At 39.0% G+C, this 16009-nt stretch overlaps 1 protein-coding gene across 1 annotated transcript; it reads left to right on the forward strand.

The window, feature by feature from the left end:
• Positions 1 to 866: 866 nt before the first annotated feature.
• tcf25 (TCF25 ribosome quality control complex subunit) lies at positions 867 to 16009 on the forward strand. The gene is made up of 18 exons (XM_084016143.1): positions 867 to 1198; positions 2112 to 2258; positions 2378 to 2449; positions 2706 to 2830; positions 3748 to 3813; positions 3906 to 3988; positions 4350 to 4480; positions 5192 to 5291; positions 6338 to 6431; positions 6579 to 6671; positions 8630 to 8735; positions 8831 to 8990; positions 9160 to 9247; positions 9386 to 9544; positions 9624 to 9711; positions 9839 to 9918; positions 10056 to 10131; positions 14596 to 16009. The coding sequence occupies exons 1-18, from the start codon at positions 998 to 1000 to the stop codon at positions 14761 to 14763; spliced, it is 2037 nt and encodes a 678-aa protein (XP_083872269.1). The 5' UTR covers positions 867 to 997; the 3' UTR covers positions 14764 to 16009.

The following is a 16009-nucleotide window of genomic DNA, read 5'->3' on the forward strand; positions in this document are numbered from 1 at the left end:
TTTCTCTCATCTTTTGTAACATTGCTACCCTTTATTGACTTATGATGAAATGTAATTAAGTCATTGGTTTTTAGACTACTTCTGCATATTTTTAGTCATTTATGTCCCATATAGGTTTTAGTTCTTGTTGGTCACATCTGACCTGCAGCTGTCGTCAGCCTGGATACCACAGAGGTGCAATGATAGTTTCTTCATTTTAGTTTGTGGGGTTGTAGCTTGTGAGACATAACATCTATAGTGTCTTTATAGAAAATGTGTTTTTATTCATTTTTTACCAATAACCAACACAGTAACATGTAGCTAATGACATACAGATAGATCAATTATATAGATTAAATACAGTACAATAAGGTAAAAATAACAAGCACAATTTACACATTAAAGTCATTGTGTTTTCCAGCATAATGTGCTGAGCTCATAACGATAGAAGTCATTTAAAACCTGCCTGCCTTGTTCAGGCAGTTTTACTCTGGTTGATGCTGCCTCCTCCGGTGTATGAGAGAACTGCAAATACACTGAGTTGATTTGAAACACCATGTGTTGCATTGGAGTTTTAGGATAAAACAAGTGAACTTATACAGCACACACTGTACAGTTACTATTTGCTTATGACTAGGCCTCTGTGTTGATATGTTTTAACTGCTTGCCTAATTGGTTACATCATATGTTTTTTAAATGTATCGGTACCTGTTCTGATTTTATTGTTATTTAATGGGTAGTTTAATACTGCAACCTAGAGGAAACAAAGAAAGAAAGAAAATACGCTCCAAAAAGGGACGAACAGTTATTGATGTAATTTTACATCCATCCGCTGGGGGGCAGTAATACTCCAAGAAGTGTTGAACTATTTGTCAGAAGAAGAAAAAGAAGACGAAGAAGAAGATAGGGAAACCAATGGCATTGGCCATAATTCCATCCGTTTGCTGTGTCTGTCAGCTAACTAGAAACGTATTAAATCGTGAATATTGACACGTGTGTTTCCCAAAAGCAGTAGACGATGTCCACCCGGGCTCTGCGGAGGCTCAAAGGGAAGCAGCGGGGTCAGGAGGCCTTGGACCCCGGGGAGCTAACTTTGGCTGACAGCTCGGAGGAGCAGCCGGACGCGGCTAATGTTTCCCCCCCGTCTGATAGCAAAGGCAGCAGCCGAAAGACCAAGAAAAACAAGGCTCAGAAAAACTTCACCAACATTTATGAATTGGTAAGCTGACGGTGTAATTCACCAAACGACTCGCATGTTACTTCTAACGCATCGTCATTCCTGGCAGATGTTTACAGCGAGCTAACTCAAGCTAGCCGTGTGGCCTTCACGGTAGCTCGTTTCCAAACGTATTTCACTAAACTCAGGTGCATTTCATTCAGATTCAACTTAGCTAACAACGTGTCTGTCACTCTAGAACATCTCGGGGAAGTAGTCTGCAAAACCAACCCCAAGAAAACACGAAATACTGTGTACCGTGTACTGTAACACAGGTGTGCTTACCTAGCCTTTATATTGTGTTATTATTGAAGTGGAAACGTTATATAGCTTTACAATCACACGATGCAACCTGCCTCTCAACGCGTGTTTTAAGTAAATAGATTATATATATCTTATATAATAAGGGAAATATCCGAGTGTTCAAAACTACAGATTCCTACTCTGCCTCTGTAAAGCCGATGTGAATGATGTTATAACGTTAGCACTTAAATCGAAGGTACATAGACAGACTTGTTGTAATGACATCTTTAATTATAAAAATAGGAAATAAAGACACAGGAGTCGTGAATCGAGATTTGCTTATGAAGCAAAAGATCACTGTGATCACAATGCATGACTTCTTTTTTTACTTTGTGTAAAAGGTTGTAGGTCTGTGTTACTCATCACAACAGTAGTATGGATATATAATACAAGTATTATATATCCATGGCACATTACATCTTCAAGCTTAACAACGTTGACTTTGCATGTCCTATTTCTTGTTTTCATGAACACAAAAGTCATCGGCTTGTTGTGGCCATTACATTATTTCAGGAAAAGTTGATGCCTTAAAACTGGACAAAGTTTATTGCGCTGTTCAATGCAGCTATGAGATTTCATTGTCAACTTGTAGCACTGCTTTACCCAACACTAGATAGTTGATGCAGACAACGAAGCAGAGAAGACCTCACCCGACGAAGAGGCAGAACAACCAGATGGAAATAAAACGAGTGGCACAGAAAAGAATGATAACGGAGATGTGCAAAAACCAAACCAAAAGCAAGAGGAAGCGTCTACAAAGGTAACGATGGATCGATGTGAGAAGAAAGATGTCTTTCTGTGATCCTTTGATTTGACCAAAATACACCTCTAAATGTCCATCTTTGCATATATTAAACTGTCATCTCCTTTCTTTTAAAGTCTTTGTCTGGAGACAGAGTTAAAAAGAAGAAGAAAAAGAAGAAGACAAAAGTGACGTCACAAGATGGGGAGGTACATTTGTTGAGAAGGGATTCAATATCTGCTCTGGCAGGATAAATTATAACCCTAGCTACATTCTTAGAATCATTTTTATTAATATTTTTTTAATACATGTATGTTCATTACATGTAATGAAAATCATTTTCTGGTTATAACAATGTGTTACAATCAGAGCCAGAAGCTGCATACACACAACACTGCTTATTTTGGCAAGCAAACAACAACTAAACACCGTCTTATTGTTTTTTTTCTTTGTAATAACTTTCAGGAGAGTGTACCAGATGATAACATCGATTTATTGCTGAAGAACCTGGAGCAGTCCAATGGTCTGAGTTTGCAAAATGAGGATTGCAGTGGCTCCGACAGAAGATCTGTGCTACATGTGGAGCACAGGTGAGGAGGCCAACATCTCTCATGTAGACGAACTAGATAGATTCAGATGTCATTAGTATATTTACATTCACACAGCAATGAATATGAATATTGGAGTAGTAGTACTAAGATATGTCTTAGTATACGTAGCTGACATGACTTCACTTGGTCAATGATCAGCTCATAGCCTCACATTAGATTTCTGTGACTCCTTTCTGTGCCGCCACATGGTGGCACTTGTTTCATACAAGAAAGCAAAACTATTCGGAGGCTGTTTGTTTACCCTGCATTGGGATTATGTCAGAGCAGTCCGACTCAGCGTTGCAGAGCAGGCCATTTCAATTAGCTGTCAAACGCCAGTTACTTTTGTTCATAGAAAGCATGTGATGTCATCTGGGCTGTGGGTTTCAGTGACGCAAGCAAGTTTGATCACCTCTGGGTAGGAAAGATGGCCCACATGAATTCATCTCTGTGCAGCCATTATGTCATTGAAGGAGTGTCCAGATTATAATACATATAAAAAGGAAGACTTTCAGCTTTTCAGATACTACATCATTTTATATAATGTCTATGGGAACCTTATTTTCCTCTATTTTTGTTAATTGGCTGAAGATCAAATTAAAATGTAAAACCACATAAAAGGGGGAACTGTGAGGCTTGGGTTGGGTGTCCCACATGTGTGATTATTCACTTACTAAATCTTGCCTTCCATATGTAAACTATCTGTCCAGTATGTTAAACTTGCTTCTTGAAACTAGCAGAAAATAGTATTAGAATTATTTCTTTATCTTTCTGCATTGGAGAGGAGACGTGGACACATCTAAAATATCTAAATCAAACATCTGCTATGTTTCCCTTGGATTCTGTTTCCTCGGCTGGCCCACAGTTATTAGCCTATGAAGATTTAATGCATTTTTTGTTTTTGTTTCATTCATTAGGCACCTCAACCCAGAAACGGAGCTGAAGAGATATTTCGGGGCTCGAGCTGTTCAGGGGGATCAAAGGTAAAAAGAATAGTGAAAAGGTTTGTGAGATTGTTTGCATTTAAGTGGCCCGTGTGTTTTCTTGTGCTTATTTTCTGTTTGTTTTCTGAAAGACCTCGACAGAGAAACAGACAGTTTCAGCGAAGCACCTGGATGACCAGTCCTAAGGACAGCTGGCCTCGCTTCAGCCGCCCAGGTAGGCTTGTCCTTCATCTATATTGTTTTTATGAAGCTTTTAATTCAGGCTGAAACTGACTGTTTGCCAATTTAAATGACTGTTGAGCTGTTGCACCAAACACTAGAATAATATAATGAATAACTATAAATGTATAATAGATAAATTATATATAATCTACGATAACTATTGTGAGTAATTGGCCGAACGCTGATAACCCTGGTGGTGAATGGAACTTTACATGCAGACTGTATTTTCTTAATTTAAGTTTCTAATAGCAATAATTAGAATCTGGGGTTTTTGTTCTGTGTCACATACTTGTGTTAGCCATTTACCAGCCTGTTGTCTTTCTTGGGTTGCTGTTCTTAACTCTCTTTGACAGGAATCTCGATGGCCTTACTGCAGTCGAAGGACGGCATTCAGTATTTCACCTTTGAGCACGGTCGGCACTACCAGCAAGTCCAGTTTAAGTTCCTGGATGCTGTTGAGTCCATGGATCCCAACAACATTGTGGTAAAAATCAGTTAATCTCTGCTTTGTACTTTGCTGTCAGTTACATTCTCATGAGTGATAGATATTCATAGCCTAAGATGCATAACATAATCAATGTTATTGTGTGGCAAGAATGGTCACATCACTATGCATAGACAATGTTATCCGTGTCCTTATAGCCTTTTCAACTCTTGAATCAGCATTTAACAATCCTGTCGAGTCGTCCTCAGTATAAACAAATCAACAACTACAATTAAAATAACACTTTGAGAGAAAAGTCAGTGTTGAGTCACAATGAGAACCGTGGTTGGGGCAAAATGTGTAAATGTAAACATACTGCAGGGATGGTGTAACCACATGCATTTTATAAAACGTTGACTCTCTACCCCACAGATTAATCGACTACGATTTATTTAGTCAATAAATTGTATAGAATTGTAATATTGTATTTTCATGCCAAATTACTTATTTAAAGAAACATATGACACAAACATATGAAACATATGACACATTATTTAAAGAAACATATGACACATCTCTAGTAAACGCAGCTTTGAAGTGGTGCTTTTGTGATTCTTGGTGGAGAATCTAAATGAACTAATCAATTAGTTGAGTCGACTAAGGATTTCTTTGGGCGAGGACGGCCCTCATTTTTTTGTTTTGTAATCCAACTCCTCCCATGTACAGCATTTCCTCCATTATGACCATTGTGTCTTCTCCTCTCCTGTCCAGGCGTTGCTACAGCTCAACCCCTACCACATTGACTCCTTGCTGCAGCTCTCGGACGTCTGCCGCATACAGGAGGATCAGGAGATGGCCAGGGACCTCATCGGTGGGGATCATGCACTCCGAATGACCCAGATGCCAAACCATTGAGCAGAATCCTTTTCACAGCCACTGATTGGTGTAGCTCTCAAAGACAAACTGACACAATTTGTCATCTTTAGTTAATTCCAATTATTTCTGGCTATATTTTTAAGCTATTATCAAATACTACACCTAAGCTGAGTTGTTTCCGACTGGAGAAGAGCTCCTTCTGTTCCATTTTTTATGCGTCTACTCTGGATTTTGGCATAGCCATGACATAACACAGACATTATGATGCTTTCGAAGTCTGTTTTTAATCATAGCTAAGAGGAGCAGACATGTACTGTTTCTTTATCCATATTAATTCATCACTTAATTTGCAGCCAACAGCGATGGGGCTTGGATCTGTTTTGATAAACACATGAAACATTCCGCTCCCTTTACAATTTTAAGTATTCTTTTGTCACAACAGGGTTGGCATGTTTTGAGATTCTTGTTTTAACTGCATTATGATCATATTAATCTTTTACTGAAATACCGTTCATTATACAATATATTGTAAATGTTTTACTTAATAATATTATTTGTTAGTTTGGAAGAAATCCCTGTAGAAATAACTATTTCAAGTTCTCAGCTGTTGATTATATGCACTTTGTATAGATACATGTAAAGTAGAATCCTTACAGTGCACAGAGAATCTGAACAAAATAGTGTTTCAGTGGTCAGTGTGTCTAATATAACCACTCTATGAGATGCCAAAAGGGCTGTAATTTCCCTCAATTATCTAATAATCGCGGTGGTCGAGTGGAAAGCATCCGCGTGTTGTTTGTGAGCTATAAAGCAACCGAGACGCCAACTTCAAGTTGACGTTCCAGACAAAGCACAGTATCTCATTTGTTATCACAGACCCATCAGTTGAACTTTAACATAGGGAGTACGCAGCGGTTTTAACTTCTGGTCCCCAGGAAGTGCTGCTGGTGATGAAGATGTCTCACACAACCTATAGCTGTGTTCAGTGAAAACTGTATATTCTTGTTCTAGATATCAATACATTTTTATGTTCTTTTTCAGAGAGGGCTCTGTACAGCTTTGAGTGTGCCTTTCACCCTTTGTTCAGTCTGAGCTCAGGCAGCAGCCGACTGGATTATCTGCGACCAGAGAATAGGTTGGTCATTTAAGGTTTCCTCCTTTCTTGCTTTTGTTAGACACCTTGCTTCTCTGGCTCATCTGTTGGACTCCAGAATCTGGTTTGGAACTTAAATTGTGTTTGAATGACTCAGCGATTGAATGATTCAATCAACTGTGTTTGCAGGGCATTCTATCTGGCTCTTTACAAGCACATGATGTTCCTGGAAAAGAGAGGATGCCCACGGACAGCGTTGGAGTACTGCAAACTGATCCTGAGGTACAGAAAGGAAAGCTGGAGCGCTGGGAAAGACCAGCTATAGAGTCCAAGAGAAACTTGTTTTGTACAAAAAAAATGTAATTTATTGACTTTCGATGTATTCATCTCATGATTAAATCATACATCCCGATATAGACAGATATCTAAATTGAGAACAAGCCCATAGTATTCAACTTTCTCAGAAAATCTGATCAAAGTCGATTAAATCAAATTATTGTATGTATTCGTAGTCTGCATATAGCTGGAGATATTCCTGTATTCCTCTCTATAATTCACTTTAAACGTATGTTAATTTTGCACTTCTGTTTCTTGGATGAGAAAATACTCGGTAGTATACAGTATAAATACACCTTTACCATGTGGTTATTTGACATAAACTATTTATTAAATTACCAGAAAACATGCTATATTGTGATAAATATCAGTATCAAGATATTAAATTACAAACACTGTGATAGAAGATTTTGACCAACACGCTTTTCCATTTAAAGGTTGACCAATAACATTACTTTTACCTCAGCAACATTCAATACTCGATTGATGTCTTCATGTGTAACTCATCTCCTACCTCAGACGAGCACTCGACTCCTCCCGCAAAAAAGGAAAATGGCAGCTTCGACGCTCCTAATTTTCCTCCTGTTTTTTAGTTTCTTCATTTAACATCACATTGAATAATATTACATATGGTCACATGCTAGCTAAACAAAAAGAACTCTTATTTCCCTCAATAAAATAACCACCAACAGCAGTCATCAGACTTGGGAGACGCACTTCAAAGACTGTTAAACTATTAGGTTTGTAGTCTGACAGTGGTAATCCTGTTCAGGCGCTAGGGGAAATCCAAAAGTAACATTTTATTTTGACATGATGCGATTTGACTGCTGATACTGGTTTAACAACTTCCCCTGCAAAATTATGTATGAGATGGAAGACAATTAGCGATTTATAAATAAATGCAGGTCCAATTACCTTCCTTATACTTCAAAAATGTTTTTAAAAGACATTTGAATAACATTTCTTCAACTAAAAGTGACGCTGAAATGCAAACTGTAAGAAAATGTGTCCTAAATGACCAAGATGATACACTTAAATAAATATATATTTTTTTGTATTGGTTATAAAATGTAAATATTCAAATGTAATGTCATTACGTAGAACCTCCGGTATCCTGCAGGTACAGAGACCACTTGTGTTAGACTTCATAAACGGGGAAGAGGGCTGCTCCCAAGCATTCCCATCAATCTGCCAAAGCTTGCATTTTTTAATTTTTTAATTTTTTAATTTTTAATTTAATCTATGATTTTCATCAAATTCTGGCTTCCTTACTTGCAGCCATGTTCTGGTCCTTTTGCAAAGCTGCAGTGTAGGAATATTATATGACAGCTGGCAATATCTAACCAGCAGTGAATAAATCACTGTCGGCGTAAAACGGCAACATGATCGATAACAGAATCTGTTCAAAGAATACATCACACATTATGTGATATGATGTCCATCCTATATTTTGGAGAAGAGACACTTTTATTCCACTTTTTGTTGTTGTTTGAACACAAACCATATTAAATACCATCGTGCATCCTCGGGTAATATTAAAGGCATTGTGGTTGATTTTGAAGGAAACCAGAAAAATGGACTGATATCACTGTCGGTAGCAATTTGTGCAAAGCACAACCACTCTGAGACACTGCAGTGTGACTGCTGCCCAAGCTTCAAAATGTACACTGAAAGCAAATACCAGAGCTGTGGGATTGTTTTATTCCATCTGGTTGCTCGTGATTTATAATGAATTCCACTGTAAAGTGGCAACATATGAATTTAAACTCAATATCAGCTGTAAACAAGGGTGCACAGTGTGTGGGATGAGACTTTTAATTGTTGCATTCAGAAATGTGGTCTGCGTGTATGTTGGTGCCCTTTTAGTAATCCTTTGCTTCACGTCTCGTCTGCCACCGTATTAGTTTGGACCCGGACGCTGATCCACTTTGCATGCTCCTGCTCATCGACTTCCTGACGCTGCGCTCCAGAGAGTACCAGTATCTCTTACAGTTACATCAGGACTTGGAGGTAAAGTGTGCACTTTGAACTGCGATACCCATGTGTGAAATTCAAATACATGTTGATTGATTGACAGAGAAATTGTTTGTTCTTTTGCATTTCAGGTGCACAGAAACCTGTGCCTACTGCCAAACTTTGCGTTCTCCATTGCACTTTGCCATTTCCATCTCAGTCAGCAGGAAGACGTGGATCCCGAAGAAAGTGTGAAAGAAAGACACGAAGCAAACCAGATGCTGCAGAACGCTCTCATCATGTTCCCTGGAGGTTAGACTCTCAGAAATGAACCACCTCTATGAATATTTAGACACGGTTGCCCCTCAGTCACTTCTTCACATTGTTTATGGCATGCCTCAAAAGATCTCTGTAATATAGTAGTGATTAAATGCCGTTCACATCAGAGACGTTGTAAATGTTTTAAATGTGTTTTTTGCAGTTTTGGTTCCTCTACTGGATCTGTGTACTGTCCAGCCAGACACCACAGTCAGCTCACATGTCTTCTTTGGCCCAAGAAGCCAGATAGGGTAATGTTTGCTCCCTTTATTTTCATTATCATGCTATTTAACCCCATACTATTAATGTAGCGTATCAATTTTGCATTGTGTGTAACCTTTTCCGTTATCCTCGTATTGATAAACTCATCCTACCCTCTCTGACTCTAGACAGCCCCCAGCCCTGGCTGAACTGATAGCTCTGTATGTGGGGAGGACTCACAGCCTGTGGAGGGAGGCATCAGTAATGCTGTGGTTGGAAGAGTCTGTGAAGGAGGTACTGTGTCGGGTTGATGCCAAAGACCCTCTGGTGGAGGATTGCCAAACCAAGTAAGAGCTTCTCTGCTACCAACCTTCTGTGAAATGATGCTCCATGTGTTAACACAACTCTGCTCCTCTGTTTTATCAGAAAGCAGCGGTACAAGTGTGCACCAAGGAACATCCATCGTCACGTCCTCCTCTCTGAGATCAAGGAAGCCACCTCAAGTCTGCCTTTAGTAAGGAAAAATAAAATGAGGATGAGGGTCTTGTGTGTCAGGACAACAAAGATGGTTAAACTTGGCTCAATTACCTGGTATCAATAAGAAAATGACTAATCTTAGTGTGTTTGTTTGATTCCCTCAGGAGGTGACCAGTCAGCCTGTGATGGGCTTCGACCCTCTGCCTCCACTGGACTCGGTTATGTCATACACCCGACCAGAGAGGTAATGGAGGACCCTTACACCTGTCCTTGATATCCCACAGTACGGGCAAAGACACAAATGTTGTGCTTCATAAAACCCGCAAATCCTCAATGTTCTTTTTTTAAAAGAGATTCCTGTGTTTGTGTGTCTGCATATAGGCAGCACGTTGGTCCAACCAATGAGAGCACACTGTCGTTGTTTTTCCGGTCTTTGCTGCCAAACTTCAACCTTCAGGTGAGTTTCATGGATCAGGCAGGAAATAGGTCTGGAAAGATGAAATGGTCTGGTGTTGGGTGGTGCTTGGGGCAGAAAAGGATGTGCTTTAGTTTTATTGAATGTGTTTTTCTTCAATGCATTTAAAAAAGGACAGATACTCCTTAAAATTGATTTTTTTATATAGATTTTTTATGTATATGATGCTGTAAGCCTCAGTTATAATTTGTGGCTTTGAGCAAATCCCTCTTTAACCTGAAGGGCAAACTAGTGATGTCATCCGAAGATGAATCCTGGTGCTGCTGCATTGTTGTATAATAAAAGGGCTCTAATAAAGAACCCATGGTGAGGATGTGGGCAGGTCATGTGACAGTTGTAAGCTCTATACTTCATATAAAAAAAAAAGCTCCCAGAGCTGGTGAGTAGTTTACTATGAATTGACCTGCTTCAAAGTGTGTCAACTGATAAAATCAGAAATTATCTTTTTGATACCCTGATTCCCTGCCAGATGTCTTTTTTGTCTCTTTTTTAAGTTGACTTTCCAAAATCATTGATTGGGTGTAAACTGTTTTTAAATGTAGGGTCTGGATGAAGCTATTACTAAAATAACACACAGTGCTAATTAGTTGCAGCACCCTCCAGGGCTGTTGGAAACATACAAACTCGTAAAAAGGACCCTGAAAGCATCTCGCCACATGCTTGACTGATGGGCTGTTTTCTCCAGAGACTCATGGTTACCCTAAGGGGATGACAACTGAAAAAATACAAAGAAGGCATATGACCGTGTTAATTCTGTCCACCATTTCCCACAGCCAACGAAGAACAATAATGACATTCATCAAGTGCAAATTTGTTCCTGGCCTCAACTTTGCTCCCTCTTTCCTTATAATTAAGCTTGATGCGCTTGTATATATTTATCATTTGTTATTTATAGGGCAAAGTTATAGACTTTGCCATTCATTCCTGTAGTTTTTTAAAAAAGTACATGTGTGTAAGAGACACCGGCATCAGAACGTGTGCTTCACTTGTGGCTTCCACACTATAAGGATCAATTAAGTTTGCAAGTACATAACTTGAATTGCAGCAATTGTATAGTCATCATAGGTCCATAATGTCCTCACCAACCAATTGTGTTTGTTCTTTCCGCTCATTTATGCCTCGTTATCTTCTTATCCCGTGTTCCATATGGCGATAAGCACATTTTGATGTAAAGCAGTCACAGTGAGATGTGGAATTAAAAGCCCTTTTTTTACGCAGAAGATTCCGGCGGATAATAAAGGTAAAGGAGTCAAAAATGTGCTGCGATCGATCGCACCGTTTTATAAAGAACTTTGCTCCTTTTACAAAACATCCTTTGCAGAAGGAGAGCGCCGCCGGTCGTGTGACGTATTCAATGAGCGTCAGAAATCCGATTAGCTCGATGCAGCAAAACAACTGTGAAAGGTGAACGTTTGCTCGTCCGCTCTTCAACCCCCAAGCGAAGTTGCTGCATCATAAACATGTTGATACAGACAATGGTGGCCTCATATGAGCAACTACCGGCTTTGTATCTTCTTTAGATCTAGGCTTTAAACTCGTTAAATCCGCCGGAGGTCGCGTCGCCAACATGGCGTCTGCTGTGTAAAAAGGCCTATAGTTGCCGGTTTTTGGCCCCATTACAAATATGGACTGATGCTATCTGACTTATCTAAAAAAGGTGCCAGTAATCTTCTACCTAATTCTAGCAGATCTCTAGTGGATCATTACGTTTCACACGAAGCCGTAGAGTCTTTTGCAGCATCACTGGGTGACTTTTTCAGGGAGCAGCTGTATTAATCATGAAAGCATGAATCATATGATAGCATTGAAGGCTTTGTTTCTAAAGGAAAAACACAGAAAAGGGTGAATTTTTCAGTCCCAGCACTGTATAATAAAATCTATATACATGTATATTAATGTGTACCGGTATTAATATACTCTCTATTTCACTCACAAATAGAGAAATTCATGTTCCATCATTAATTTAAAGGAACCCTGTGGAGTTTTTGGACTGTTGGTCGCTGTATGGAGCCATTATTCCCATGGGTGCCCTTTTAGATCTTCTCATACACCTGAGCACTGTGACTAGATTTAAACAAACCTGCAAACTAGTCACCTTTCATTTTGAACCAAATATAGGTCATGCATGTGAATCGTGTAGGTCCGAAGAGGGTTTTTTTTGGGGGGGTCATTAAATCCACTGGCAGCGTGTCGCCATGGTAACACGTCTTCACTACATCACATCTTTTTCTCCTCGGGTGCTCTGAGCGTCGAGATAGAAGATTAGATATCGACTCGCCTCGCCTCTGATTCAACCTTTTGGCTCGTCGAGGCCAAGAGGTTGAACAAATGAGTTGTGTTTGCTCACCAGCCACAGCTCCCCACTCGACCAGTTGGAAGTTAATTTTAATTACACCAAAACCATTTAAAAAGTGGTCTTAATAACTGTGTCCTTTAGTTTCTTCTTGGAGTTCACCAGAATGCTTAATTTCCATGTTTTTCAATTGAAATGAATGCATAGACTGAAGCTATTCCCACTCATTCTGTTAAAGAAGAAGAAAACCAACAACTTGCCGTCTTGGAACATAAACATGATTATATACTTTTGGAGTGGTCCATAATCTTTAATGTCAATACGCCTCGAAGTCTACTTAGTGCTGTGAGGACTTTGGTGGTGCCAGTCCAAGTGCAGAACAAGTCTGGTTTATGTCCAAACAGGGTTAAAACAAGAGGGCATTGACAACTTTACATTGATTGAGGTGCATGACATGGAACAGTATGATCTCCGGGGATCATAAATATTATCCAAAGTCTGACAGATTTATTTTTGTCTGCTGTCGCTGAGCAGCACAAACCAACTGCCACCACATGTTCACGTTGAACATCTTGTGGGGTCAGCTTTACATCCTTAAAGTTTATACATGGGCCTGAGGCACGGCTGGGCTTAATTGATTCATTTGCATTTGAGTTTCCTACGGTTTGTGAAATGGCTGAACCGCAAAATCACGATTTGAAAACTAGACTCCGCAGATTTGTTTATCCTGTCGCCTGCGACAGAAATGGACATATGAAATTGAAATGACCGTAACTCCTCAACCATTCACGCGATCGCCCTAATTCCGACGGCTCCTGGCAGCAGAGAGTCTGCGCTCTCCATCGATATACATGACGTTACGGTGATGAAGGGGCTTTCCGAGGGGGGAAAGGCTGAAGTGAGCTCAGCCGGAGCGAAGGAGAGCGGAGACGGCAAAGTGGAGCGCTGTTTTGGTGGATTTTCTGTGTAAATAAGTGTATAATAGTGTTAGTAATGTTTTTGAGTGATCAATAAGTGTTGTCTTCTGTGTTTTTGCCGTTTTCTTGCCTTGTTTACTCATTTGTGATTAATTGGTCTTAAACTGAGTGAACCATTTTTACTCTTTATTAAACCAAATTACTTTAAGTTTAGCTATCTTAGGGATCCCTGCTTTCTACACCCGGGCTACATATTATTATTTATCGTATTTCATTTTACATGTTTTTTCAGGGATGGCCTACAAGAGACATTTTTTTTCAATTTGATTTAAAAAAAAAAAACATCTTTACACATAATGACAGCCAAGTGGTTCTGTTTTTTTATTATTATTCTGGAACAACTGATTTGTCCACATAGGCCTAGACTACTTGGTAATCATTTATTATTACTGTGTTAACAAAGAAAATATGTATTTAAATTTGACCTTGGTCTTTTTAGTTTGTTTAGAGGAAAAACAGAAACAAAATCAAGGTTTAAATCAAAAATGGTCAATTCGTTTGGAAAATATGGATATTTTATTTTTTAGGTCAAATCGCCCAGCCCTAGCCTGAGGCTTGTTTCCATCAGGATCCGTCCATCCATCCTGATTATGTTATCCACTTATGGAGAGGAAGAGATATGATTTGGATAAAATAAATAAAATTAAGACTTGGGAAGATATGCAGCCCAGCTCTTCTTTCTCCACGGTGCTTGTAAAGCCCTCTGATGCTAATTTGTCATTATGGGCTATATGAATTAAATTGAATTGCACACTTAAAGTATTAATGACTTCAGGATACATTTTAGATGCAAATAGATTTGCTATGTTGGCATGACTCAATCTGGCTGCTTTTGATACAGTTGGTACTTTTAAATAGACATAAGAATCATATTGTACTGTTGGAGCTGCTTTTAATCCGTTGGATCTTTCTTGCAGAGATTTGCTTGTTTCAGTTGATGATAACTTCTCCAAATCCTCCAAAATAACATGTAGTTCCTCAAGGTTTGATTTTAGTGCCCCTTCTCTTTCATCTGCATGTCATCAGGATACATGGCGTCTCTTTCCATGCAGATGCTGCACATATTGACGTGTCTCCTCATCAGGACCAATTATTTTTACACAACAATGTCTGGATATCCAACCACGTTTTCAGCTTGTATATTGTATATTAACTGACCTCTCTGTTCTTAATAAGGGTGGACTGAGGCAGGAGGATGACATGGAAGTGGCTCGAGCCGGACAGGAGCTGAACCAGGAAGTGAATCGTCTAATGGTGGCAATGAGGGACATGCTGGCAAACATCAGGTTTCAGGAGCCACCGAGGGACGACAACCCCTACAGAGACGAGGAGGAGTGGGACTGAGAAGAGAGGGTTGACCGAGGTGGAAACAACAATGACATTAAGAAACCTGAAAATATTTAATGCTGTTGGAGGGTTTATAATAGTTAAGAAGAGGCGAAGCGGGATAGTATTTTTTTTAATTTTCACAATTATCAAAGTACTTGAGTGAAAGGAAGGGGTGCCTTGGTAAGCCGATCCTCCTCTGCTTTAGTGGCATTTATTTAAAAACAAAATGACTCTGGGACAATCGGACAGTTATGAACTTGTGGAAGTTTTTTTTTCCCAGAGTCAGAAAACGGATTGGTTAGTTGATCTAACATGTCATTTCAGTTTAAATCGTTCCAACCAACATCTCAATCATCATCATTGAGCAGCACACAAACACATAACGGGTGCTACACTTCCTCTGGTTTCTGGCTCTCAGACAGAAAAACGTCTGACCATGAATTATGAGCAGTTTGTATTTTGAGTGGAAATCCCCTTTAAAAAAAATAATCTAAATTTAGCTTCGCAGCTTTGTGATGATTTGTTTTGGGGTTTTTTTTGCCACCGAATCAGAAAGAGAGCGTTTTTATTGTCATTGACTTTAAACCGAGAGTTCTTATCATCGTTGGAAATCGGTTTTAAACATTGATTAACTTTCAATAGCTTAAAAATGCAGATCTTTATTTAAACATGCTGGATAAATTACATGACATCTTTTAAAGGTTGCTCTTATCATAATCATCTTGAACAGATTTCACTCTGATATATAAATGCAGGATGACATTAAACCAATGTTTGCTGAAATCACATTGAGTCCAAACTACTGTCATAAAACCGCAGACTTACAAACATATATGTAAAACAAATTGGGTAAAAAGGCTAATTTTTATGAACACTAACTGTTTACTTTCTACCAAGACCATAGTGGTTTACTACCAAATAGTTTGCTTGTTTCAAAATACGGTAAAGGGCAATATTACTTTATATTTGAGAAATAAAAACTGCCATAAAATGTATTGATGTATTTGAGAAAAGCAAAATGTCATTTCTGTTGGTGAAAATAATCATAAACGAATCTTGGTGATATCCTGACTTGTTTTATGGATGTATTTGAGCAATGAGTTGATGGAATACGATCTGTAGCCTTTAGGATTTATTCAAATGTAAGGAAAGCTGCTGTTTTTCTGCTGTTTTTGGAACGAATCTCACATTTCAGTTTGGGCTGACTTGCCACTATTTGATTATTTGCGGCTAACTTCACCCAATAAAACGGTACAGAGCA

The sequence above is a fragment of the Eutrigla gurnardus genome (genome assembly GCF_963514095.1).
Source record: "Eutrigla gurnardus genome assembly, chromosome: 1".
In the NCBI taxonomy this organism is placed as follows: Eukaryota; Metazoa; Chordata; class Actinopteri; order Perciformes; family Triglidae; genus Eutrigla; species Eutrigla gurnardus.

Coding starts and splice junctions, on each gene's coding strand:
- tcf25 (XM_084016143.1), top strand. CDS start 998: ATGTCCACCCGGGCTCTGCGGAGGCTCAAAGGGAAGCAGCGGGGTCAG. Junction 3,989..4,349: donor GCCTCGCTTCAGCCGCCCAG/GTAGGCTTGTCC, acceptor TCTCTTTGACAG/GAATCTCGATGGCCTTACTG. Junction 9,712..9,838: donor CCACCTCAAGTCTGCCTTTA/GTAAGGAAAAAT, acceptor TGATTCCCTCAG/GAGGTGACCAGTCAGCCTGT.